The 26,866-nt window shown below is 45.0% G+C and overlaps 1 protein-coding gene across 1 annotated transcript in view; it reads left to right on the top strand.

The window, feature by feature from the left end:
- The window catches only part of NPHP4 (nephrocystin 4), a 138,389-nt gene that overhangs the window by 55,259 nt on the left and 56,264 nt on the right, over nt 1-26,866 (top strand). The window contains exons 10-12 of the mRNA XM_052653950.1: nt 7,822-7,960; nt 23,694-23,755; nt 25,577-25,687. Coding sequence (XP_052509910.1) covers nt 7,822-7,960; nt 23,694-23,755; nt 25,577-25,687 — 312 coding nt within the window. The remainder of the gene's footprint in view (nt 1-7,821; nt 7,961-23,693; nt 23,756-25,576; nt 25,688-26,866) is intronic.

The following is a 26,866-nucleotide window of genomic DNA, read 5'->3' on the forward strand; positions in this document are numbered from 1 at the left end:
AGATCTTCTTTGTACAGTTCTTCTGTGTATTCTTGCCACCTCTCCTTAATATCTTTTGCTTCTGTTAGGTCCATACCATATCTGTCCTTTATCGAGCCCATCTTTGCATGAAATGTTCCCTTGGTATCTTTAATTTTCTTGAAGAGATCTCTAGTCTTTCCCATTCTGTTGTTTTCCTCTATTTCTTTGCATTGATCGCTGAAGAAGGCTTTCTTATCTCTTCTTGCTATTCTTTGGAAGTCTGCATTCAGATGTTTATATTTTTCCTTTTCTCCTTTGCTTTTCACTTCTCTTCTTTTCACAGCTATTTGTAAGGCCTCCTGAGACAGCCATTTTGGTTTTTTGCATTTCTTTTCCATGGGGATGGTTTTGATTCTTGTCTCCTGTACAGTGTCATGAACCTCAGTCCATAGTTCATCAGGCACTTGTCTATCAGATTTAGTCCCTTAAATCTATTTCTCACTTCCACTGTATAATCATAAGGGATTTGATTTAGGTCATACCTAAATGGTCTAGTGGTTTTCCCTACTTTCTTCAATTTAAGTCTGAATTTGGCAATAAGGAGTTCATGATCTGAGCTGTAGTCAGCTCCCAGTCTTGTTTTTGCTGACTGTATAGAGCTTCTCCATCTTTGGCTGCAAAGAATATGATCAATCTGATTTTGGTGTTGACCATCTGGTGATGTCCATGTGTAGAGAGCCCAGATGTTCATAGACATGGCTGAATGTGTTCTTCTGTGGGCAGAATTGCCCCCAGTTGAAGACCACTACTGTAAACAGATATGATTAAGTAAAATAATAAACTGCCACTGATCTCAAACTCTATTCATTCTCCTGCTTTCTAAAGGCGCTGTTTTGCGTCTTCCTGTTTCTCATCTCGTGTCGCAGTGCATAACCACATCAGAAGGGTGGACTCCTAGGTAAGCCTGGTCTCTGCCTGGGCACCAGTCAATTCTGTTTCTTATTCATTCACTCAGTGAATGTTTACTGAGCACCTGTATCTACTCTAGGAAAACTCTCTAATCCTGTGGAATTTACAGTTGATCGGGACTGACAGATATTACTAAAAAGAAAGATACATACTATAAACATCCCATAATTTTTTTAATAAGTAAATTTTGGGGTTTATGTTATTAAGATTATTTCAGTGTTATTTACTGTGAAGGTAAATAGTATATTATGTTTATGTTTTCCTTCTTAAACAGCTCCTGTATTCTTCCCTCAAGCAAATAGTTGTCTTTAAAGAAGTTAATATCTCCAGAGGTAGCCAGTTTAAATTCTTAGCTGTGACATATGGTATTTACCTTGTTTTGTAAATAATATGTTTCTACTACTACTTCTTAGTTTATCAATTTTAGAAATTATATACTGACTTATAATAATGATAGATGAGAACATAAGCTCTTTTATACACTCTTGCACTGAAAAAGCAACCACACTCTGCCCTCTCCCCACTTCCTTGCACTGCTTGACCTTGCATTCAGGTACTGTTGCCAGAGGCTTGCAGCCCAGTGGGGTCTTACCAGAGGATTGGAAGGGGAACCCTTGAGAATTGAAAAGAACTAGTGGGATCTGGAGTCCCTTGGACTCCAAAGAGATCAAACCAGTCAATCCCAAAGGAAATCAACTTGAATGTTCATTGGAAGGACTGATGCTGAAGCTGAAGCTCTAATACTTTGGCCACCTGATGTGAAGAGCCAACTCATTGGAGAAGACCCTGATGCTGGGAAAGATTGAGGACAAAAGGAGAAGGGAGTGGCATAGGATGAGATGGTTAGATAGCACCACCAACTCAATGGACAGGAATTTGAGCAGACTCTGGGAGATAGTGAAAGACGGGGAAGCCTGGTGTGCTGCAGTCCATGGGGTTGCAAAGAGTTGAACATGACTTAATGACCGAACAACAACAACAACAAGGGGGATCTGGAGAGGGAGGATCTTGGAAAGTCCCCTGTAAAGTTGTTTAAGAAATGCTAAGTTTACCCCCAGCTTCATGTGCCTGAATCTGACCCTAACAACGTATGGCAGACTTTGAGAACTGGACTGTGGACAGAGTTGCCCCTGTATGCGTCATGGCTAGGAGAGGACTGAGGAGCCCTGCCCAGGCTTTGAGGATGTGACTGATGTTGAAACCACCAACCACAGGAGGCTGCTTGGAAACTGGGGCTTGAATCCAGCTGGGCTGATTTCTGACCCAGCAAAAATATCAGCATTCTCCATAAACTTTAAAAGAGATTCTTATAATGTGATATATAAAAGAGAATCTTATAAATTGATATTCAGAATGTCCATGATACAGTGTATACTTAATTGACAAACAAGCAGGAAAACCTCAACTTGCAGGGGAAAGACATTCAACAAGCAGTAATACTGAGATGACACAAATGTTGGAATTATCAGACAAAGCCTTTAAAACAGGCATTATAAAAAAATCCAATAAATAAGAGCGAACACTTTTGAACCAAAGGGAAAGATAGAAAGTCTCAGCAAAGAGGTAGATAAAGAAGAAGCAAATGGAGAGTTTAGAACTGAAAAATAAAATTGCCAAAATAAAGTACTCACTAGGTGAACTCAATAGCAGAATGAGTATGACAGAAGGATCAATGAATTTGAAGATGAATCATTGGAATTTATTCAACTTGAACCACAGAATGTTGATTGGAGGAGAGTGGACGAAGCCTCAGGGACCTGTGGGGCAGGACCACAAAGGCTAACACCCATGTCATCAGAGTCCCAGTAGGAGGGAAAGAGTGCAGTGCAGAAAAAAATGTCTGAAGAAATGATGGCTGAAAACTCCTCAGATTTGGCAAAAGACAGATCGAAGAGGTCCAAAACCCAGAGATAAATGCAAAGAAATCCACACTCGGACACATCACAATCAAGCTGCTGAAAAAGACAAAGTCTTGAAGACAGCAGTAGAAAAATGATGCATTACTTATAGAGAAACAATAGTTTGAATATTGTGGGTTCCTTGCAGGAACCATGGAGGCAGAAGGAAATGGAACAACATGTTAAAAGCACGAACAGAAAGACCCCAGAACTTAGAACTCTGTTCCAGCAACTGTCCTGCAGGAATGAAGGTGAAATAAAGACATCCTCAGATGAACTAAAACTGAGAGAATTCATTGGCAGGTAGAGATGCTCTAAGAGAACTGCTTAAGGAATTTCTTCAGACAGAAGAGAAATTATACCAGATGGAAACTTGGTACATCAGGAATGAAGAAAGAGCAACGAAAATGATGGATAGAATACACTATTCTCCTTCTTTTGAGTTCTTTAAAATGGGTTTGATGGCTAAAGCAAAAATCATAACTGTGTCTGTTAGGGTTTTTAAGGTATGTAGGTATAATAGGTAAGATAGCTATAAAGGGGACTATAAAGAGACCTGTAAGGTGATAAAGTTTCTACATTCCACTTGAAGTAATAAAATATAGATTTTTGAGTAGATTGTGAAAAAGATTATTTACATTGTAAACCGTAGAGCAGTCACTAAAAATAAGCTACCAAGAGACAGTAAGAAACCCAGTAGATAGATAAAATGGAATAATTCAAAATAAGGCAGGAAAGGGAAACAGGAATGAGAAACAGAAGGAACAAATCATAATAAAATGACAGTCCTGAACCCAGACCCACCAATAATTACATGAAATGTAAATAGTCTGAATGCACCAACTTCAGGACAGAAATTTTCAGGTGACATGAAAATCTCAAGGTCCAACTATGTGCTGTCTGTCAAGAACTCACTTCAAAAGCAAAAGGATGGAAAAATATTGTGTGCAAACATGAATCAAAAGAAAACTTGAGTAGCTATATTAATACCAGGCAAAGTAGACTTCAGAGCAAAGGAAATTTCCAGGAATTAAGGGGGATGTCACCTGTGATAAAAGAGTCAATTCACCACAAAGACATATAATCCCAAAAGTGTATGTATCTAACACAGAGGTTCAAAATGCAAAGAGCTAATAGAATGGAAAGAAGAAATAGACAAATTCACAGTTGCATTTGGAGATTTCAGCACTCCTCTTAGATTAAAGTATAAGCACACTGATAGAAAATCACCAGTATATAGAACTGAGCAATATTATGAAGCATCTGGATCTAAATGACCTTCATAGAACAGTCTACCCAACAATGGCAGGATATATTCTCTTCAAGTGCACATGGAACATTTACCAAGAAAGACCATAGCCTTGATCAGAAAACAAATTTTAGTAATTTTAAAAGAATTTAAATTACACAAGGTATTTTCTGTGGTCACAATGGAATTAAACTAGAAGCCAATAACAAAGATAGCATAAAAAACTATAAACACTTAAACATTAATGCATTTCTAAATAATCCATAAGTCAGAGAGGAAGCCTTAAGAAAATATAAAAGATACTTTGAACTGAACAAAAGTGAAAATACGACATATCAAAATTTGTAGGTTGCAGCTCAAGTGTATTTACAGGGAATTTATAGCATAAAGTGCTTATATAAGAACAGAAAAAGGTCTCAAGTCAATAATCTGATCATCCACTTTTAGAAACTAGAAAAAGAAGCAGAAAATAAACCTAAGGCAAGTAAAAGAAAAATCAATAATAAATATAAGTGCAGAAACCAATATAACCGAAAACAGGAAAACAATAGAGGAAAAACTAGAGAAAGCCAGTGAAGTAAAAAACTGACTCTTTGACAAGCCTCCAACAAGTAAAGAGAGAACGTAAATGACTAATAATAGGCCCGGAAGAAAGGATAACCACTACAGACCACACAGGTATGGGAAGGATGTTAGGGGAAATACTATAAATTTGAAAATTTAGATGAAATGAACCAGTTTGTCTTAAACAACAAACCATCAAAACTTACCCAGGATGAAGTCTATAACTTGAGTAGTCCTATAATTTTATAGATAATGAATTCATCATTAAATTTTTTTTGATAAAGAAATATCCGAGCCTGTGCACTATAATATATAATATAGAGGGCTTCCTGGTGGCTCAGACGGTAAGGAATCTACCTGAAACGTGGGAGACCTGGGTTCAATCCCTGGGTTGTGAAGATCTGGAAAAGGGCATGGCAACCCGCTCCAGTATTCTTGCTTGGAGAATTCCATGGACAGAGGAGCCTGGCAGGCCATAGTCCATGGGGTCGAAAAGAGTTGGACACTACTGAGTGGCTTTCACTTTCATTCACTATAAATTGTACTGAACGTTTAAAGGAAAAACAATACCAATTGTATAGATTCTCTTCTTGAAAATAAGATAGGTGAGAACAATTCCAAATTTATGTAACAAGACCTTCATTATCCTGATATCAAAACCAGAAAAAGACAGTATACGAAAAGAAAATCATGAGTACATATTCCTCATGAACTCAGATGCAAAATGCTCAACAAAATATTAGTAAATTGAATCCAACAGTGTGAGTGAGTGAAGTCGCTCAGTTGTGTCTGACTCTTTGCCACCCCATGGACTGTAGCCTACCAGGCTCCTCCATCCATGGGATTTTCCAGGCAAGAATACTGGAGTGGGTTGCCATTGCTTTCTCCAGGAGATCTTCCCGACCTAGGGACTGAACCCAGGTCTCCCACATCGTAGGCAGATGCTTTACCATCTGAGCCACCAGGGAAGTCCATCCAACAGTATAGAAGAAGAAGAATACACCATGACCAATAATACACCCTGGCTTATCCCAGGGATGCAAGGCTATTTCTATTGGAAAACGTAATTCACTCTAACAGCCTAAAGAAGGAAAACCGTGTGAATAATAAGAACAGATGCAGGCAAAGCATTTGACAAAATTCAGCATCCATTTATGACAAAAACTGAGCAGACAGGAATAATGATGAACTTCCTCAGCTTGATCAAGAGTATCTACAAAAATCATGCTTAATGGTGAAAAATTGAATGCTTCCCCTCTTACTTAAAGCGTCTGCCTGGAATGCAGGAGACCCGTGTTCAATCCCTGGGTCGGGAAGATCCCCTGGAGAAGGAAATGGCAACCCACTCCAGTACTCTTGCCTGGAGAATCCCATGGAGGGAGAAGCCTGGTGGGCTACAGTCCATGGGGTTGCAAAGAGTTGGACATGACTGAGCGAATTCACTTGACTTCACTTCCCTCTTACTTAGGTCAGGAACAAGTGAAGAATGCCCACTCATAGTATTCAGCATCTTATTTGACATTGCGTGGGAAGTTCTAGCCGGTACAATAGAGGGATAAAACAAAATTAAAAAAAAAGAAAACCATAGAGAGTGGAAAGGAGGGAACAAAACTCTTCTTATGTGCAAACAGTATGATTTTCTGTGTAGGAAATCTTGAAGGATTTATCAAAAACTCTCAGAATAAACAGGAAGTTTAGGGAGATTGTAGTACACAGCAGGAGGTCAAATGGAAAATCAGCCACATTTCTTTATACTAACAAAATATATACAATTTGGAAGCAAAATCTAAAAAGCAGTATTATTTACAAAGCACCCCCACCTCAATGAAATAAATCTAACAAAATATGTACAGGATCTGTGTGCCGAAAATGATAAAACATTCCTTTTGCTGCCTGTCATTATTCTCATTGATTACTCTTAGGTGAATCAAAGAAGACCTAAATATAATGGAGGGTCTTCTTAATGGATTGGAAGACTCACATGATAAAGATACAAATTCTTCCCAAGTTGATCTGTAGGTCTAATAAAATTTCAATCAAAATCCTTACATGATTTTTTAATAGAGACAAGCTGATTCTAAGCTTTAATTAATTTTTGGCTACACTGGGTCTTTGTTGCTGCACGAGGGCCTTCTCTAGTTGCGGTGAGCAGGAGCTACTTTATAGCTTCAGGGTGCAGGCTCAGCAGTTGTGGTGCGTGGACTTAGGTGCCCGTTGGCATGTGGGATCTTCCTGGACCGGGGATGATCGAACCCATGTCCTCCGCATCGTCAGGTGGATTCTTAACCACTGGACCACCAGGGAAGTCCCTGATTCGCAACTTTATATAGAAAAACAAAGGAATTAGAAGGGTCAAAACAATTTTGAAAAGAACAGTTAAGTTGGAGGATTCATGCTACACAATTTCAACACTTTCATTAAAGCTATGGTAATCAAGATAAAGTGCTGTTGGTAAAAGCATTGGCACATAGACTAATGGAACGGAATACAGAGTTCAGAACTAAGTCACAGATTAGCAGTTTCCTGTAAAGTGTAGCATACATGCACCATATGACCCAGCAATCCTACTCTCAGAGAAATGAAACATGGAGAAATGAGAACTTATGTCCATGCAGAAATATGTACACCAGTGTTCCCAGCAGCTCTATTTATAACCTAGCTGGAAACAGCCCATATGTTCTAAGTGGGTGAATGGATAAGTACGCTGAGGCACATGGTACGATAGAAGACTGCTTGATAATGAAAAAGAATGGCTGTGCTTACACACTGCTGCACAGATGAGTCTCATCCTCCTACCAGGGAGTGAAAGAAGCCAGTCTCAAGGGTTCTATAGCATGAGACCCCATTTGTAGGACTGAAGACAGGGGTGGAGGGCAGTTCAGTGATTGTTAGATGTGGGTATGTGCAGGATGGGAGAGCGTTTTAGGTGGTGAGGCTGCTCTGTACCTGGTGCTGGTGGTGGTTACATGTGTTTAAACTCAAAATAGGAAAAGTCAGCATAACACAGGTTAAGTAAGAATGCATTCAACCTGGAGCAGTGTTGCTGATTTCCGCTTGACTGAGGGTAATCCACACGGATTGTTTTAAGACTGGGCAGATGTTCCTGGTTGGATTATTCTGACCACACAGTACTGATGGAGGGAGCATAGCCATCACTTCTCTCATTGTGGTCCATCATAGGTGAAGCAGGTGGAGTCAGGGACGGTCCAGTTCCAGTACTTGCTGAGCCCTGAAGAACACCCAGACATATCCACAGGGAGTGCAAGCGGCCCCAAGGCAGAGCGGCGGTCTTTTAGGAAGCCACCCACGTCCCCTTCAAGTAAGTGTGTGCTGAGAGCTGAGTCTTCAAGCTCATGGCACAGCTCCATGTGTGCCCAGGTAAATGACGTTTATCAGATACTTACTGTAAATTGCTTTAACTGGAATCAGTTGATTGAGTTTTTGCTGACTACAGAGGTATAGAATTGGACAGTGATAAAGCCTGGCCCAACACTTGGTGCTTTAGCCATGAGTTAGCTCCCTGACTGAAGGCTTTGAAAGGTCTGTTGGTGACACTTAAAGGGGCATCTCTCATGGGTGTCCTGCAGACTCAGGGCTCAAGAATCAAAGGCTGGCTGACAGCCACGGACTGCCAGCTTTATGGTTGTCGTTCAGTTGCTAAGTCATATCAGTCACTAAGACCGTATGCAACTCCATGGACTATAGCATGCCAGACTCCTCTGTCCTTCACTGTCTTCCAGAGTTTCCTCAAATTCATGTCCATTGAGTTGGTGAGGCTATCTAACCATCTCATCCTCTGCCACCTCCTTTTCCTCCTGCCTTCAATCTTTCCCAGGATCAGCGTCTTTTCCAGTGAGTCAGCTCTTTACATCAGGTGGCCAAAGGATTGGAGCTTCAGCCTTAGCATCAGTCCTTCCAATGAATATTCAGGGTTGATTTCCTTTAGGATTGACTGGTTTGATCTCCTTGTAGTCCAAGGGACTCTCAAGGGTCTTCTCCAGCACCACAGTTTGAAAGCATCAATTCTTTAGTGCTCAGCCTTATTTGTGGTACAGCTGTCACATCTGTATATGACTACTGGAAAAACTGTAGCTTTGACTAGATGGACCTTTGTCGGCAAAGTGATGTCTCCTTTTTAATATGCTGTCTAGGCTTCTCTGATGGCTCAGATGGTAAAGAATCTGCCTGCAATGCGGGAGACCCGGGTTCAGTCCCTGGGTTGGGAAGATCCCCCTAGAGAAGGGAATGGCTACCCACTCCAGTATTCTTGCCTGGAGAATTCCATGGACAGAGGAGCTGGCAGGCTATAGTCCACAGGGTCGAAAAGAGTTGGACATGACTGAGCAACTGACACTTTCCCTTTCACTAGGTTTGTCATAGCTTTTCTGCCAACTTTATGTTGCACTGTTCATGTAGCCTTGAGTTTGTTGTTTTTATTTTTTATTTTTTTTTAGTTTGTTGTTTTTAAAAAGTGATTTTCATTTCCTTGGTGTGCAATCTGGGAGTGGGGAGGCCACAGCCTCAGAATGTGGCTTTAAAAAAGGGATGGAGGGCTGTCGATGATGGAGGAAGTAATGCTCCTCCATGGATGGCAACATCCCCATCCCCATGTGTGTGACTGCCGCTGTCAGCTTCATGTTGGCTGTACCAGCTCCTTCTGCTGAGGCTGGTACCTTATGTTCAGGGCCTCTTAGTTTATCCCCAGGGACAGGAAGCCAGCGTCCTGGTGGGGAATCCCACCTGTGGTGAGAAGAGAGGGAGGTTAGCATGAGGGTTGAAAGAGCACCGAGCTCTTGGCTTCTAAGGATCTCACTGGCTGAAGAACATTCTCAATCATGGGCAGTTAGGCTGTTAGAAAGTCAGAAAGGTAGGAGATGAGGAAATGTGGAAGCCCTAGAGGGGAGCTGAGTGTCTGTCTGTCCTCCATCCAGATGGCTTTCCTCTGATGGATGCTGCTGGGTATCTAGGGAGGGCTGGCCAGTGTCTCTCGGGCAGCAGGTCCTGGATGCTGTGCAATGGCGCCAGTGAGTCTGTTGTTTGGGAGTGACTTTTTATCAGTTGAGATTCTGGTTTTTTGCAACTGGTCTCATTGACTTTAACCTCACAGTTGGTGGCAGCAGCGCAGTTGTGTCTCTGTCTTGGGACTCAATGTGTTGGCCTTCATCTTCATGGTCCTCCAGGATTTTCTGAGATGTTTAAAAATACTCAGATACCAAAACTTGATAGTTTATTGCTTCGGGACAAACTGTATTATTAAGCATTTTCCTTTTTCCTCAAAAAGGCAGTGCATTTGTTGTTTTTAATTGTTTTATTCTTTCCAGTTTTTTGTGCTTATCAGAATGTTCTCAGGTATAATTACATCTTATGTAAGTGATGGGCTTCCCAGGTGACTCAGTGGTAAATAATCTGCCTGCAGTGCCAGAAACCTGGATTCGATCCTTGGGTTAGGAAGATCGTCTGGAGAAGGGAATGACAACCCACTCCAGTATTCTTGCCTGGAGAATCCTATGGACAGAGGAGCCTGGTGGGCTATAGTCCGTGGAGTTGCAAAGAGTCAGACACGACTGAGCGACTAACACACACACACACACACACACACACACACACACACACATACACACACAGACATAAGTGATACTGAAATGTATAGCACTGCTTGTACTTGAGAAGTTGCTGGAATATCTGCCAGAATCCCCTGGAATGGTGGGTGGCAGGCATGTGTGTTTTCCACCAGAGTTAGTTTAGAATGAATTTACAGTTTTATTGGATAAAGTTAAATGCATTGAAAGTATAGAATACATAGTTAAAAAATACCAAAAGGTCAAACCCATTCCCTTCTTTAACTCTAGTATCTTCCTTTCTTTGACATATTCAGAATATATTTTAAAAATAAAGCAAATGCCAACCTCTAAGAAATGTCAGTATGAAAGAAAGATAGTATCCTAAATTATAAAATATGTGCATTTCCTGATTTGATATAAACATGATTATTCTGGTTTTTAATTAAGCTATTCAAAAGGATAATGTGTGCTGTGCATGCTAAGTCGCTTCAGTGGTGTCCAACTTTTTGTGACCCTATGGACTATAGTCCACCAGGTTCCTCTGTCCATGGGATTCTCCAGGCAAGAATACTGGAGTGGGTTTCCATGCCCTCCTCCAGGGGATTTTCCCAACCTGAGGATCGAACACAAATCTGTTACATCTCCTGTTTTGGCAGGAAGGTTCTTTACCACTAACGCCACTTGGGAAGCCCAAAAGGACAGTAGTGAAATGTAATAAATGCAGTTCAAAGTGACAAATATAGTTTACTTTGGTCCTTAGAAATACCTGAAGAGATCATTTTCTTAGAGAAGAAACCTCTACAGCCATTGTTAACGGAAAAATAATAAGTACTTTTTCTGGAAAGGAATTTCCACGTGTTGAACTTTGGTGTAGTTATGACACTGGAAACAGGCAGCTTGTGTGAAGGCCTTCTAATTGAATGAACCGTCAGCCAGGACAGGATGACCCTGTTGGCTTCTCCAGCCTGACTGGCTGTCAGCATGGCCTGTGGGCTCTGTGTTTGCTTTCCCAGCTGCCCTGTCTGTTTTCATGTGGGGCTTGGAGGAGATTTATTTATTATTATTTAAAATATTTATTTTTATTTATTTATTTGGCAACACTGGGTCTTAGTTGCAGCATGTGGGATCTAGTTCCTTGACCAGGGATCGAACCTTGGCCCCTCTCCTTGGGAGCATGGACTTCCAGAGAAGTCCCTTCAGTTCGGTTCAGTTCAGTCGCTCAGTCGTGTCCGACTCTGCGACCCCATGAATCGCAGCACGCCAGACCTCCCTGTCCATCACCGTCTCCCGGAGTTCACTCAGACTTGCGTCCATCGAGTCAGTGATGCCATCCAGCCATCTCATCCTCTGTCATCCCCTTCTTCTCCTGCCCCCAGTCCCTCCCAGCATCAAAGTCTTTTCCAATGAGTCAACTCTTCTCATGAGGTGGCCAAAGTACTGGAGTTTCAGCTTTAGCATCATTCCTTCCAAAGAAATCCCAGGGCTGATCTCCTTCAGAATGGACTGGACGGATCTCCTTGCAGTCCATGGGACTCTCAAGAGTCTTCTCCAACACCACAGTTCAAACGCATCAATTCTTCGGCGCTCAGCTTTCTTCACAGTCCAACTCTCCTAGTGTGCTGCTACCTTTGTTTCCCAAAATGGTCCTTTAACTAGTCTTGGGGGTGTTAATGGAACTTCTTGATCTCTGTTCTTTTCTTTTTAAATCAAAGTTGGGACAATTTTGATCATTCCTTCTTCGATTATTTTCTCTATCTTCCTCTCTCTTCTCCCTTGAGGCTCCCGGTCATGGCTCTGTCAGGTGGCAAAGCTGTGGGAAGTCCCACCCTGCTGAGCTTCTGCTCAGCTTTACCTGTGGTCTTTTCTCTCTGTGCTCCAGTCCTAGATACTTTGTATTGCTGCATCTTCAGGTTCACTCGTCTTTTCTTCTGCAGCATCTGATCAGCCGTGAATCCCACCCAGTGCATTCTCCTCACAGATATTGTCGTTTTCATCTCCAGAAGTGAAATACAGGTATAACTACTGACAAACTTATGCTTTTTTGTTCCTCTCCTAAGGTAGCAGAGGTAGATGAACTTAGACCTGTGCAACAATTAAAATTAAAATTCCAGTATTTTATCGTGTGAAATGACCCATATAGTAATTCTCATTTTAACTAGGTTTAGTTTCAAGGTACCAGAATCTGGACATAACATTACAAGGTTTGTCACTACTTTAATATCCTTGTTTGCCAATTCTAAAATCTTGGTCAGTTGTGCATTAGTTTTGATTGATTGATTTTTGTCCTGATTTGGGTTGTATCTTCCAGCTTCTCTATGGTCAATAACTTTTGATTGGATTCCAGATATTGTGAGTTTTCTCCTTTTGGTTGCTAAATATTTTTATAGTTGACAAATATATAAATATATTTTTGCCACACCCCATGGCATGTGGGCTGTTAGTTCCCTCTGCAGTGGAAACTTGGAGTCTTAACCACTGGACATGCAGGGAAGTCCAGGTAGCTAGTAAACACTTCCGAACTTTGGAAATTATTTCGTCATTTAGGGTTGTCATTTAGGCCTTTAAGAGTTGTGAGATGGGACCCCATAGGCATTTAGTCTAGAGCTAATTACTCCTCACTAAGTGAGAAGACCTCCTTCAGTACTTTGCCTGATGTCCTTGAATTATGAAGTTCACCAGTCTGTGAGAATGGCCTCTTTCTGGCCCCGTATGAGCACAGGATACTGGTCCCTCTAATTTTGGGGGTGATTCTTTCCCCATCCTTGGGTAGTTTCGCAGTCAGTGACCTGCTGAATCCTAGAAGGACCCTCTGTAAGTGGCGGGAGCTCCCTCTCTGCACCCCTCTCCCGTTTGTGCTCAGCCCTGCAAACTTCAGTTTCTTTGGTCTCCTTGAACTCTTAGCCCGTCCTTCCGATCAGGGTCCACTGTGCTCTGCGTTCCCCTTTCCTGCACTGCAATCTGCAAAATCACTCAACATGTTTATTTTGGGACCATCGGAGGGCTTACTTCTTTGTTTCCAGTTCCTTAGGACCATTTCTTGCCTGAATTCCAATGTCATTAAAACCGTTGTCTTGTGTATTTTGTTAGTTAAATAATTTTTGTTTCAGTCAGGGGAATGAATTTGGTCAGAAGTAAAGTTTTTGCCTGCTGTTGACAGTTTCTAGGCTGTTGAAATCCTCCACCCCAGGGGTGATAAGTCCAGTGGTTGTGAAGCTTTTCCTTGCTGCTTTGTGCTGCATGTGATTCACTAATCATTGCTTCATGATTTTGAGTTTTGGCTCACACCCTCTCCCTAGAAAGCATCTCTGTTGTGCACTGCATTTATTTTCTTTTAAGATGTACTCTTTTTTTTTTTAATTAAACAATTACATATTCAAGAATGTGTGCGTATGTGTGTATGTATGCTTAGTCACTCAGTTGTGTCCAACTCTTTGTGACCCTGTGGACTGTAGCCCACCAGGCTCCTCTGTCCATGGTGATTCTCCAGGCAAGAATACTGGAGGGGGTAGCCTTTCCCTTCTCCAGGGTATCTTCCCAACCCAGGGATCGAACCCGGGTCTCTGCATTGCAGGCAGATTCTTTACCCCTGAGCCACCAGGGAAGTCCATTCAAGAATGGCCAAGGCAACTGTGAAGAAGAGAGGCTTCCCCTTTCTTCACTTGCAGACTTAGCGTAAAATTATAGTAACTAGAACAGTGTGACACTGCTACAGATACAGATCAGTAGATAACGGGACAAGATAAAAAGTGTGATATATGACAAATTATAGATAAAGAGCATATTGCTTTCCTTTAATTATTATAACAAATTACTATAAGCTTGGTTGCTTAAAACAGCATGAGCTTACTACCCCACGTTTCTGGAGATCAGAAGTCCAGAGGTCTCATAGGCTGAAATCCAGGTCTTGGGGCTGTGTTCCTGCTGTAGGCTCTGGAGGAGAATCTGTCTCCCTGCCTTTTCCAGCTCCCAGGGACTAGCTGCACCTTTGGCCTCTGCTTCCATCTTCAGAGGCAGCAGAGTTACATTTAATTTAGTTTATTTATTTTTGGCCATGTGGCATTGCTAGATCTAGTTGCCTGACCAGGGATCAAACTGGTGCCCCCTGCACTGGGAGCTCAGAGTCTTAGCCACTGGAATGCCAGGGAAGTCCCAGAGTTACGTTTTAAATCTCTCTTTGATTCTCCTTCCGGCTTCCCTTTCAGTCATCAGGACTGTCATAGTTGCATTGCCTACTGTACCCCCATCCCTTCCCCTACCATCCAGGGCAGTCTCTGCATCTCAAGGTCAGCTGATAAGCAACCTTAGTTCCATCTGCAACCTTGGTTCCCTTGGCAGTGTTAATACAACATAGTCATGGTTCTGGTAATTAGAATGTGGACACTTTGGGTTGGGGGCTTGCTATTATGCCGCCCACCATGGGAGTAAGCGCACACCAGTCAGTTAACAGCATTGTACTGGCTGTCCTTGTGGAAAATAGAAAATCAGATCCCAGTTTCATATTGTATACAAATCATACCTCAGACTGCAAGTAGGTCAGACCCTGTTGCTGGGAAAGATTGAAGGCGGGAGGAGAAGGGGGTGGCAGAGGATGAGATGTTTGGATAGCATCACCGGCTCAATGGACATGAATTTGAATAAACTCTGGGAGATGGTGAAGGACAGCGAAAGCTGCAATACTGCAGTCTCTGGGGTTGCAAAGAGTCAGACATGACTTGGTGACTGAACAACAAGAATAACAAACCATAAATTCTGGACGGGTTACAAGACCGAACTTTAGAAATTTTAATTAGAAGTTTAGAGAGAACAAAAATGATAAAAAGAGCTGTCCCAAATCAATAAGGAATAATAAAAGACAAGACAGAAAAATGGTCAAAGGATATGAAAAAGGAGTTCACAGAGGAGAAACCAGAATAACCAAAATGTATGAAAAAGTGCTCAATTTCACTAATAATCAGAGAAATGCAAATGAAAATGAGAACTCATTTCATTTCCCTTGTGTTGGAAAGAGCTGGCTGAATGACAGCATGAGGTTGAGAATTTGGGCAAAGAGGACCTCCCACCACACCGAGAGGGACCACTTTGAAGTATCCGGACCACTTTGAAGAGCAATTTTGTAGTGTTTAGTTAGTACCCTGGGTTGGGAAGATCCCCTGGAGGGTAAAACGGCAACCCACTCCAGTATTTGCCTGGGAAATCCCACGGACAGAAACCTGGTGGGCTACAGTCCATGGGGTTGCAAAGAGCCGGACACGCCTGAGTGACTGAGCACACACACGTGCACACATACAGTTAGTGCCTGACAGCAGAGGACTGCCATTTCTAGGCGCCTGTTGCAGAGAGGAGCTAGTCCTGTGGCACGGGGCCTGGATGAGGGTGCTCACAAAGGCCTCCGTGTCTCATGGCTGCAGTGCAGGAACAACCCGCCTGTGCCCCGGTCGGGGGATGGAGGAGTGAGCTGGTCTCTTTGGACAGTGGGTGCTGCACAGCAGCCACGATACTGAGATAGGTATCTGCATATTGTTATGTCTGAACCTTCACACCGGTGTTCTGAGTTCTGAAAGTGTGGTGGTTTCTGCAAGGAAGTGGACACATAGTGTCATGCAAGTGGCTTTGAAGACAATTCAGACTTGCCAGCTGGATGATGCTAGGCTGGTGGCTTCATGTGTCTGTCCCTCAGTGTCCTCAGTTATAAAGTAGATGGATGAAAGGACTATTTAGATGAAAAAGAACACTTGAGGAGTCTTAGGAAGAAATTGGAGAATGTTTTTATGACCCTGGAGTTGGGAAGGCTTCCTTAAACAAGATAAAGTGTAAACCAAAAAGAGAAGATTGAGAAATGTGGTTATGTTAACATATAAAGAAAATTTTCTAAGAGAGAAGATTCTATAAACAAAGTTAAAAAGCAGTTCCTCAGACTGAAAGATATTTGCAGTAAGTAAAACCATTAAAAATTAATTGAAGGAATGAGAAGATTAGAAAGAAGAACGATGATGGAAAGGTCAACAAGGAGGAGATAAACAACTGGAAAGAAAAATGGGCAGAGGCTGTCAGGAATTGTAGAGAGGGTCAGATGAGTGAAGATCAGTCAAGGTGCTTAGGACTGCCTGGAAACGGGGCACATGCTTCATACTGGCTGTCAGCCACACTGATCTTGTCATCCTCCCAGCTGGCAGCATCGGTGGGCAGTGGCCACATGTTCATAACCTCTCTCAACCACTGGCCCAAATAAATACAGATCCCAAATCTCAGTGGAAACAAGGCAACCACCAGATCGGGAGCAAACGCAACATTTGTGCAGACTTACTGTTGACTCCACACCGAAATCAGATTGATTATATTCTTTGCAGCCAAAGGTGGAGAAGCTCTATACAGTCAGCAAAAACAAGACCAGGAGCTGACTGTGGCTCAGATCATGAACTCCTTATTGCTAAATTCAGACTTAAATTGAAGAAAGTAGGGAAAACCACTAGACCATTTAGGTATGACCTAAATCAAATTCCTTATGATTATACAGTGGAAGTGAGAAATAGATTTAAGGGACTAGATCTGATAGAGTGCCTGATGAACTATGGACTGAGGTTTGTGACATTGTACAGGAGATAGGGATCAAGACCATCCCCATGGAAAAGAAATGGAAAAAGCAAAATGGCTGTCTAAGGAGGCCTTACAAATAGCTGTGAAAAGAAGAGAAGTGAAAAGCAAAGGAGAAAAGGAAAAATATAGACATCTGAATGCAGACTTCCAAAGAAGAGTAAGGAAAGGTAAGAAAGCCTTCATCAGCGATCAATGCAAAGAAATAGAGGAAAACAACAGAATGGGAAAGACTAGAGATCTCTTCAAGAAAATTAAAGATACCAAGGGAACATTTCATGCAAAGATGGGCTCGATAAAGGACAGAAATGGTATGGACCTAACAGAAGCAGAAGATATTAAGGAGAGGTGGCAAGAATACACAGAAGAACTGTACAAAAAAGATCTTCATGACCCAGGTAATCACGATGGTGTGATCACTCACCTAGAGCTAGACATCCTGGAATGTGAAGTCAAGTGGGCCTTACAAAGCATCACTATGAACAAAGCTAGTGGAGGTGATGGAATTCCAGTTGAGCTGTTTCAAATCCTGAAAGATGATGCTGTGAAAGTGCTGCACTCAATATGCCAGCAAATTTGGAAAACTCAGCAGTGGCCACAGGACTGGAAAAGGTCAGTTTTCATTCCAATCCCAAAGAAAGGCAATGCCAAAGAATGCTTAAACTACCACACAATTGCGCTCATCTCACATGCTAGTAAAGTAATGCTCAAAATTCTCCAAGCCAGGCTTCAGCAATATGTGAACCATGAACTTCCAGATATTCAAGCTGGTTTTAGAAAAGGCAGAGGAACCAGAGATCAAATTGCCAACATCTGCTGGATCATGGAAAAAGCAAGAGAGTTCCAGAAAAACATCTATTTCTGCTTTCTTGACTATGCCAAAGCCTTTGACTGTGTGGATCACAATAAACTGTGGAAAATTCTGAAAGGGATGGGAATACCAGACCATCTGACCTGCCTCTTGAGAAACCTATATGCAGGTCAGGAAGCAACAGTTAGAACTGGACATGGAACAACAGACTGGTTCCAAAGAGGAAAAGGAGTACGTCAAGGCTGTAAATTGTCACCCTGCTTATTTAACTTCTATGCAGAGTACATCATGAGAAACGCTGGGCTGGAAGAAGCACAAGCTGGAATCAAGATTGCCGGGAGAAATATCAATAACCTCAGATACGCAGATGACACCACCCTTATGGCAGAAAGTGAAGAGGAACTAAAAAGCCTCTTGATGAAAGTGAAAGAGGAGAGTGAAAAAGTTGGCTTCAAGCTCAACATTCAGAAAACTAAGATCATGGCATCTGGTCCCATCACTTCATGGGAAATGGATGGGGAAACAGTGGAAACAGTGTCAGACTTTATTTTTTTGGGCTCCAAAATTACGGCAGATGGTGATTGCAGCCATGAAATTAAAAGATGCTTACTCCTTGGAAGAAAAGTTGTGACCAACCTAGATAGAGATAGCATATTGAAAAGCAGAGACATTACTTTGCCAACAAAGGTCCGTCTAGTCAAAGCTATGGTTTTTCCAGTGGTCATGTATGAATGTGAGAGTTGGACTGTGAAGGAAGTTGAGCACCGAAGAATTGATGCTTTTGAAGTGTGGTGTTGGAGAAGACTCTTGAGAGTCCCATGGACTGCAAGGAGATCCAACCAGTCCATCCTAAAGGAGATCAGTCCTGGGTGTTCATTGGAAGGAATGATGCTAAAGCTGAAGCTCCAGTACTTTGGCCACCTCATGAGAAGAGTTGACTCATTGGAAAAGACTCTGATGCTGGGAGGGATTGGGGGCAGGAGGAGAACGGGACGACCAAGGATGAGATGGCTGGATGGCATCACGGATTCGATGGACGTGAGTCTGAGTGAACTCCGGGAGTTGGTGATGGACAGGGAGGCCTGGCGTGCTGTGATTCATGGGGTCGCAAAGAGTCGGACATGACTGAGCAACTGAATTGAACTGCACTGCACTGTTGACTCCAGAGTCCTTGATGGGTGCACACCTGTGCCTGTGCTGCCATCCAGGGAAGTGGATTCCTGCCCGGCTCCAGAGCTTGGTGTTGGCCCTGCTCCCAGCATTTCTTATTAACCACTTTGAGAGAAAGTGAAGGAGTGCTCATTCACATAGGTTTGTTCACCACTGACCCCCGTACCCCATCCATTCAGAAAACCCTACTGAGAGTCTGTATTGTCCAGGTAAACTTCCAGGCTCCTGTCCTCACAGAGGTCACATTTTAAATAAACTCAAAATGGATTAAAGATCTAAATGTAAGACCAGAAACTATAAAACCCCCAGAGGAGAACATAGGCAAAACACTCTCTGACATAAATCACAGCAGGATCCTCTATGATCCAACTCCCAGAATTCTGGAAATAAAAGCAAAAATAAACAAATGGGATCTAATTAAAATTAAAAGCTTCTGCACAACAAAGGAAAATATAAGCAAAGTGAAAAGACAGCCTTCTGAATGGGAGAAAATAATAGCAAATGAAGCAACTGACAAACAACTGATCTCAAAAATATACAAGCAACTTATGCAGCTCAATTCCAGAAAAATAAAGGACCCAATCAAAAAATGGGCCAAAGAACTAAATAGAAATTTCTCCAAAGAAGACATACGGATGGCTAACAAACACATGAAAAGATGCTCAACATCACTCATTATTAGAGAAATGCAAATCAAAACCACAATGAGGTACCACTTCACACCGGTCAGAATGTCTGCGATCCAAAAATCTGCAAGCAGTAAATGCTGGAGAGGGTGTGGAGAAAAGGGAACCTTCCTACACTGTTGGTGGGAATGCAAACTAGTACAGCCACTATGGAGAACAGTGTGGAGATTCCTTAAAAAATTGCAAATAGAACTGCCTTATTCCCACTGCTGGGCATACACACTGAGGAAACCAGAATTGAAAGAGACACATGTACCCCAATGTTCATCGCAGCACTGTTTAAAATAGCCAGGACATGGAAACAACCTAGATGTCCATCAGCAGATGAATGGATAAGAAAGCTGTGGTACATATACACAATGGAGTATTACTCAGCTGTTAAAAAGAATACATTTGAATCAGTTCTGATGAGATGGATGAAACTGGAGCCGATTATACAGAGTGAAGTAAGCCAGAAAGAAAAACACCAATACAGTATACTAACACATATATATGGAATTTAGAAAGATGGCAATGATGACCCTGTATGCAAGACAGCAAAAAAGACACAGATGTGTATAGCGGACTTTTGGACTCTGAGGGAGAGGGAGAGGGTGGGATGATTTGGGAGAATGGCATTGAAACATGTATACTGTCATGTAAGAATCGAATCGCCAGTCTATGTCCGATGCAGGATATAGCATGGTTGGGGCTGGTGCACGGGGATGACCCAGAGAGATGTTATGGGGAGGGAGGTGGGAGGGGGGTTCATGTTTGGGAACGCATGTACACCCGTGGTGGATTCATGTCAATGTATGGCAAAACCAATACAGTATTGTAAAGTAAGATAAAGTAAAAATAAAAATTAAAAAATAAAAAATAAAAAGAGCCAGTAAACAAACAAAGACCAGCAAAAAGAATGCTGTCCCACTGTGGTGTGGGGTGTTGATAGTGGAGGAAGCTGTGTGTCTGTGGGGCAGGGAATATGTGGGAATTCTCTGTCCTTTCTGCTCACAGTTGCTGTGAATATGAAACTGGTCTAAAAATAAAGGAGCTTCCCTGATGACTCAGATGGTAAAGAATCCTCCTGCAATACTGGAGATCTGGGTTTGATCCTTACGTCGGGAAGATACCCTGGAGTCAGGCTGGCTACCCCCTCCAGTATTCTTGGCAGGAGAATTCCTTGGAAGAGGAGCCTGGTGGGCTACTGTTCCTCTTAGAGAATAAGGTAGAGAATGGTGGGTGGGCAGCTTGACAGTTAGGCCTGTCCTGATTTGATTAACTTATGTTCAGGATTTATGTTTCTCTTTCCATATTTGAGCTCCATCTCTGGCAGAGGTCAGCAGACTTTAAGGCCAGATAGGAAATATTTTAGGCTTTGTGGGCCAGATGACCTCTGTCGTGGCTACTCATTTCTGCTGGTGAAAGCCGTTGAGGGTGTGTCAATGAACAAGCATGCTTGTGTTCTAATAAAACTTTATTTATAAGCACAGATTGTGGGTCAGATTTGACCAGTGGGCCAATTTGGGCAAACTCTGAGAAGTAGTGAAGGATAGGGAAGCCTGGGATGTTGCACACCATGGGGTCGTAAAAAGTCGGACACGACTTAGTGATTGAACAACAGCAACAAGGTGGGTAAAATGAGCGTTTAGTCAGGGTTCTCTAGAGAAGCAGAACCAGTGGGATGTACATACAGCATAGGGAAAGATGGCTGTTGAGCGTGAGTCTTGGCTATATCCTGGCACTTAAGTGATGTGGTGAAGACTTGGTGTGTCTGTCTGTCTCCCGCACACTGACCCTGTTGGCTTCCTTCCTGGCAGGGTTTCCTTACAGGGTGGCTGTGGGAGCTTCTCTGTCATCCCTGGGCTTAGGAATCCCAGCATGAAGAACTTCTGTTGCCCAGTTGTCAGGTCAAAGTCCCGAGATGGAGTCCCCCACTCGGCTGCATCCCCTGTCTTTACCCTGAATGACTGGGATGTGGGCAGGGGCCATCTGTCCTGGGTCACACATTCTGTCGGGATGGCTCAGACTTCCAGCCCTGCTGACCCCAGGATTAAGGGCTGGGAGGGTGATCCCCAAAGGGAAACCATCTCTCGGTCCTGCTCTCAAAGAGAGGGTGAATTCAGGTGGCCACCTGATGGATCGGGGGCCTAGTTTCATGTCCCGTGTCTTTTCCCTGAGCTCAGCTGCCTCTACCACAAGGTTGCCTTCCAGCTGTAACCAGGTTTTCCTGCATTTCCCCATCTTCACTTGAATAGAGCTCCTGACCGTGGGAACTGGCCTGTCCTTTGGACGCTCACCACCTCGACCTGCAGAGGGTCTGCTGGCCACAGAGCAGGGCATGGTGAGCGCTGTGGCAGTTCAAGCGGCAGGGGACACCTCCCCATCCCCCAGGAAGGGCTTTTCCACAAGGCAGCTAGCTATGGGCTCAAGATGATCTGAACCTCTTTCTGGCTGATGGGCCGAGTGTGTTACTCCCGTGTGTGGGGCTCACTGAGTCGCAGCGTGACTTTCTGGGATTCAGAGGTGCTGGGTGCACACCCCTTAGTTCTTTCCCCAGAGATTTATTGCTGTGTTCTCAGCACACAGGAGGGGATGCTTGTGCTGCTGGGAGCTCAGGAATCGAGCTCTGGTGCAGGTGCTCTGTGGAAGCGTCTTCTGCTTTTCAGCCCTCATTCGGGGACCAGCAGATCTTCACGGATGGGACATTTGGTTTATTTAATTTGGATTTATTGCCACATTCACGTCACATTAATGTGATCGCCTTCACCCCAGGTTCCAAGCATTTGAAAACACTGCCTCCCAAGACCTAATACAGAAGACACAAATATCTGCTGGTGTTTAACTGATGATGGAAACTTCTCCTGCTTCAATATTTTACCAACTTATATGGTTCCTCTGGAAATCTTAATGATATGCGGCTGTCACTTTAAGTGAGGTGCTTTGGCTTCCTGTTATGAATTGTCCTTTTTATTCTTTCTGCAAAATTACCAGGGAGCAAAGGTCCATTCATCACCCTGCACGAGAGGGTGCCACTAGAGGGCCACTAGAGGGCCCTCTGTCTCCAGTTTTTGGAACTTGGCATCTCCCTAACCCACATTTTGCTTTTGAATGTTCTGGTGGTGTCGGAATTTTGGTGCATTTGCTTAATAGATATAAAAGCAGAAGGGGTCATTGACAATATGTAATCATGGTGTTTCCCAGAGTAATAAGGAGTTAGATTCTTGACTTTTGTGCTGGTGACACCCTCGGGAGCATCCTCTCTGTGCCCTGGTATGTGTCATCCTAAGATGAGGCAGTGGTGGGGACAGCAAAAGATGTCACCCAGGGGATGGAAGTCAGGCCTGGCTCTCTGAGGGTGCGTTCTGCAGGAGACCATCAGTGAGCAGCTCAGAGCCCAGGCTTCTGAGCCTGGGCCTTGAAGGTGGCTTAGTCTAGGGCTCTGGGCACGTCTGGCACTCCTCACCACTCTAGGGCCTGATTAAATAGGTGGGGCACTTCCAGTTCTCGGCCTCGTGAGGTCTGGATTCCTTCAGCACAGAGACCCCTGCCTGCTGCAAACCCTGCCCGGCCCTGCCCTGGACCTCCGCATGGGGAGTGCGCTCTGCGGGTAGAGATGGCGCCGTGGGGGTGGCTGTTCCCTTCACAGGTTGGCGTCTTGGGCACTGTGGGGACCAGCCTGGCGTCACCCAGGGTCACCCTTGCTCTGGGGACCCTGAGGAGGACTGGCCTGGCTTCTTCCTGGTACTAACATGCCCACACTCTCACCCCTAGAGTGAGTGAGACTTGGATGGGCCGTGAGCGATGCGAGAGCAGAGTCCCCACCCATGGCATTTGCCGTGTGTGCGCGGCTGCGTAGAAGTTTCTTATTTAACTAAACAGCCAGTGGGCCCCAGCTGGGGAAGTCCCAGTCTGGACAGACGTCAGAGCCCGGCCCCCTGAAGGCAGGGGTGTGTGAGAGGATGAAAGGAAGGGTGAGCCTTCCGAGAGCCTCGCATCTCCCTGAGCACAGGCAGAGTGCCCACAGGAGCAGGAGAAGGAGGCTATGGAAGTGGGGAGTGAGCTCGGGTTCCATCCTGCAGGCAGTGACCCCAGAAGCACGTGCTGGTCTGCCCACCAAGCGAGACTGTGTGGTGGCCGCTGCCCGGCTGTAGCACTGGTTACCGCTTGGGTGGGGTCGGGGGAGATGCGCGCCAGGCCTGACTGAGCCGGGCTCTTGGTGTCCCTTCCCTGTCCCCCTGTGCTTCCTTGCAGGCCCACCAGCATCGCCGTCCCAGGGGCTCACCGCTCCCCAGGACTCACCCGTGGGACCAGGGGTAAGTCCATTCCTGAGAGGTCTGCTTCAGAATTCCAAATCACGTATTTAAAGGTTCTGGGTGCAGCAAAGTCCTCTTGGTGTCTTTAAGAACACTTGATGTCCTGTTTACGTGTGTGGGTGGGAAGGATCCTGGTGAGCCCGAGGGGATGGGCCCCGAGGGATGGCAGCCAGGGTGTCCTCAACCACCCCTGCCTGTCTCTGCAGCGGGTCCCAGAGCTGCCTGTCAGGGCAGTGGCTCCAGTGGTTGTTAACCATCCTCCTGTTGCCGTTGAAGGCCTGTTTCCACACTCAGAATGTGTTCTCCCTGGCAGTTATGTTTGGTGGCTAATGATCTTTCAGAACTGGTCAGCCTTGGTTTTTCTTTTGAGACCCTGGGGTGTGCCCTCCTGACCTCTCTACTAGGAGAGGGTGCTGGCTGGGCTGCGGCGTCCCTGGGCAGCAGCCGGGCAGGGGCCCTGAGCAGCTGGTGCTGGTGGGGACAGGACCTTGACCTGCAGGCCCGTCAGAGACCTCCTCTGGTCTGGGAGTGTGCAGCCACCCTTCAGGGATCCTGAGCTGGCTATGGGTCTGCCCATAGCTCTGGGCTGGCTCTGGCCACGTGGTTTGAATGAGATCAGAGCTGGTTTGTCTTCCTGATGACCTTGTCTGCCAGCACCATCCTGGACATTGACTTTCTAGAAAAGTCAAATTGTTCAGTATCTGAGGCTGGAGCAGGACAGAGCTTTAACGAGCACCGTGCAGCTTGGAAACTGGATCAGAGTGGATGTTGCATTTGCCTGAAGACATGTTCGGGGCAGCCTCCCGGCCCCTGCTGGCCTGTCCCCATATCCCCTGCAGTGTTTGGCATGGTGCCTCTGAGTGCTGGAGGGCCACAGAACAGCACCGCCCACCCCCAGAGGCTGGAGAGGCTCAGGATAGCTGCTGGGGTCCAGGGGAGCTGAGCTGACCCTACATTCCTCTCTGCCCCAAGATGCTGCCCGAGTCCCCCGGTTCCCCACCCATTTCCTCAACACCTCTTCATGTGCTGGGTCCTTTCTGTATCAGCACCACCTGCCGCGTCACCACCACTGCCACCCCTGGGCTGATGGTCACTGCTGATGACAGATGTCCCATTTGTAACATGTACTGCATTGTAAGCAGGATTTGAGAGATGGGTCTTCAGTACGGTCAGGGCCCTCCACCACCCCACATCAGCTTTTCACATTGACGTTCACTCCCTGCATATGTGTACCATCTGTGGAAGGCTGACCCCATGTCGGGTACATGCCAAGTCCTTTCCCACAGCAGCCCTGTGATTTAGCTTAACCAAGTGAGTTAGGTGACTTTCCCACATCATGTGGCAATCAAGTGGTGGAGCGGGGATTCCAGGGCCCACATCAGTTGCCATCAGGGTCATTACATAACGGGCAGGTTCATGTCATAGGAACATAGGTGGTTACAGTCAGAAGGGGTCATGGAGGAGTTCAGCCCGGGAATGGGGGTGCAACCCAAAGAAGTTCAGAGACCAGACCTGCAGCCTGAGTGGAGAGAACCCGGCTTCCCTTCCACTTGCTTTTCCTTATTAATGCTATTTTTATTCACATATTGCAGTGTGGGAGAGATCACCTAATTGCAGCTCTTGGTGATGAGAGTAGAAGCAATTAGACTCAGTGCCTGGTCCAGAGCAGCTGGTGACCAGGAGATCCCAGACCTTGCTGCCTCCTGGGGCCACAACTAGAGTTCTCCTTCCCCCGGAGGGTCAGTGCTGGGAGGGCGGGAGGGGCTCTGTGAAGTTACTGGGGTGCCCTTTGTTGTCTCACCCAAGCTTTCTTCCCTTCAGCTGTCGCTTTCCCAGCTGGCGGCTTCCCCACCATCCCCGGCTCCGTGCCACCACTTGGCCAAACCCTCATCACAGCCACCTGGGAGCCCTGTGCCCTCTCTGGTCCCAGGGGTAAGTAGCCCGCCCCTTCCTCCTATCCTGCCTCCTTCCTGAGAATGTCTCCAGACTCCCAACTCGGTTGAAGTCTCTGTCGTGGCCGGCTGCCCTGGCCCTTGGCGAGGTGGCCGATACCTTCATGGGGTCCCTGTGAAGCAGGCATAGGGATGGGGGCTGGACATTTCCTCCTTTCCAGGTTCTAGATATCTTCCACCATCTGTCTTGGTGACCAAGGGTTTGGTTTGGGAGGTGATCCTGCCACAGGGCTTGATTTCTGGCTTTGTTCTACCCGAGGAGACAAAGCGCCCTTAGACCTCTGAACACAAGAGAAAAAGAAAAGTTTCCTTGGAGATGTAACTAAACTAGAGGCTGATCCAAGCTGCCAGCTCCCCCTCTAGGATGCTTGGCTCCCTGTCTGAGGCCAGAGGAGTCTGAAGCTCACCACCCCGGATTCCAGTGGAGCTAATGGGCCCAAGTAGGCCTGTTTGCTTCCACTGGCCTTAGGGGACCCACACAGAGTTTCCTGGTTCACCTGCCAACTTCAGTCTTGCCCTGGAAGTCTGTCGAAGAAAAGCGGCTCTAGTTGATTACTTACCTGAAAATCCTCATGCTGAAATGCCTTATTCCAAAATATCCCTGGGCTCACGTAGTCAGGAAGATCTTACATCTCTTCTGTTACTGGCGACCAAGTCACTTGGGGCTCCTTCTGAAAGAAATGAGAAGCTGGGGAAGCCAGCTCTAGAGAGAGTATCCTGGACCCCAATAAGGTCTTCACTTAGACAGAAGTGGGAGGTGGATGCAGGTGGATGCCTAGAGCACTGGCTGACGTGGCGACAGGGAGCGTCTGTACATGTGAGGGCTCTGTCCCACAGGCTCCCTTGCATTGCTGGAGACAGTTTCATCTTCCTGTTCCACGGACATGGTTTTAATGTTAATTTGCCTTCTCAGGCATCAGGCATCTCCCAGGCTACTGACCTGTTCATAAAATCAGTGGTTCCTTCCTTGTTGCTTTTCAACTCATAAAATACAGGATGCCCTGGTGAATTAGAATTTCACATAAACAATCACTTTTTAGTGTATGTCCCAGATATTGCCCAGGACATGCTTATACTAAATGTATTCACCACTTACCTGAGATTGCAGTGCAGCTGAGCCTCCTGTGTTTTCATTTGCCATGTGCAAGGGGCAGTTCAT

This window comes from Budorcas taxicolor, chromosome 16, assembly GCF_023091745.1.
Source record: "Budorcas taxicolor isolate Tak-1 chromosome 16, Takin1.1, whole genome shotgun sequence".
NCBI classification, from domain to species: Eukaryota; Metazoa; Chordata; class Mammalia; order Artiodactyla; family Bovidae; genus Budorcas; species Budorcas taxicolor.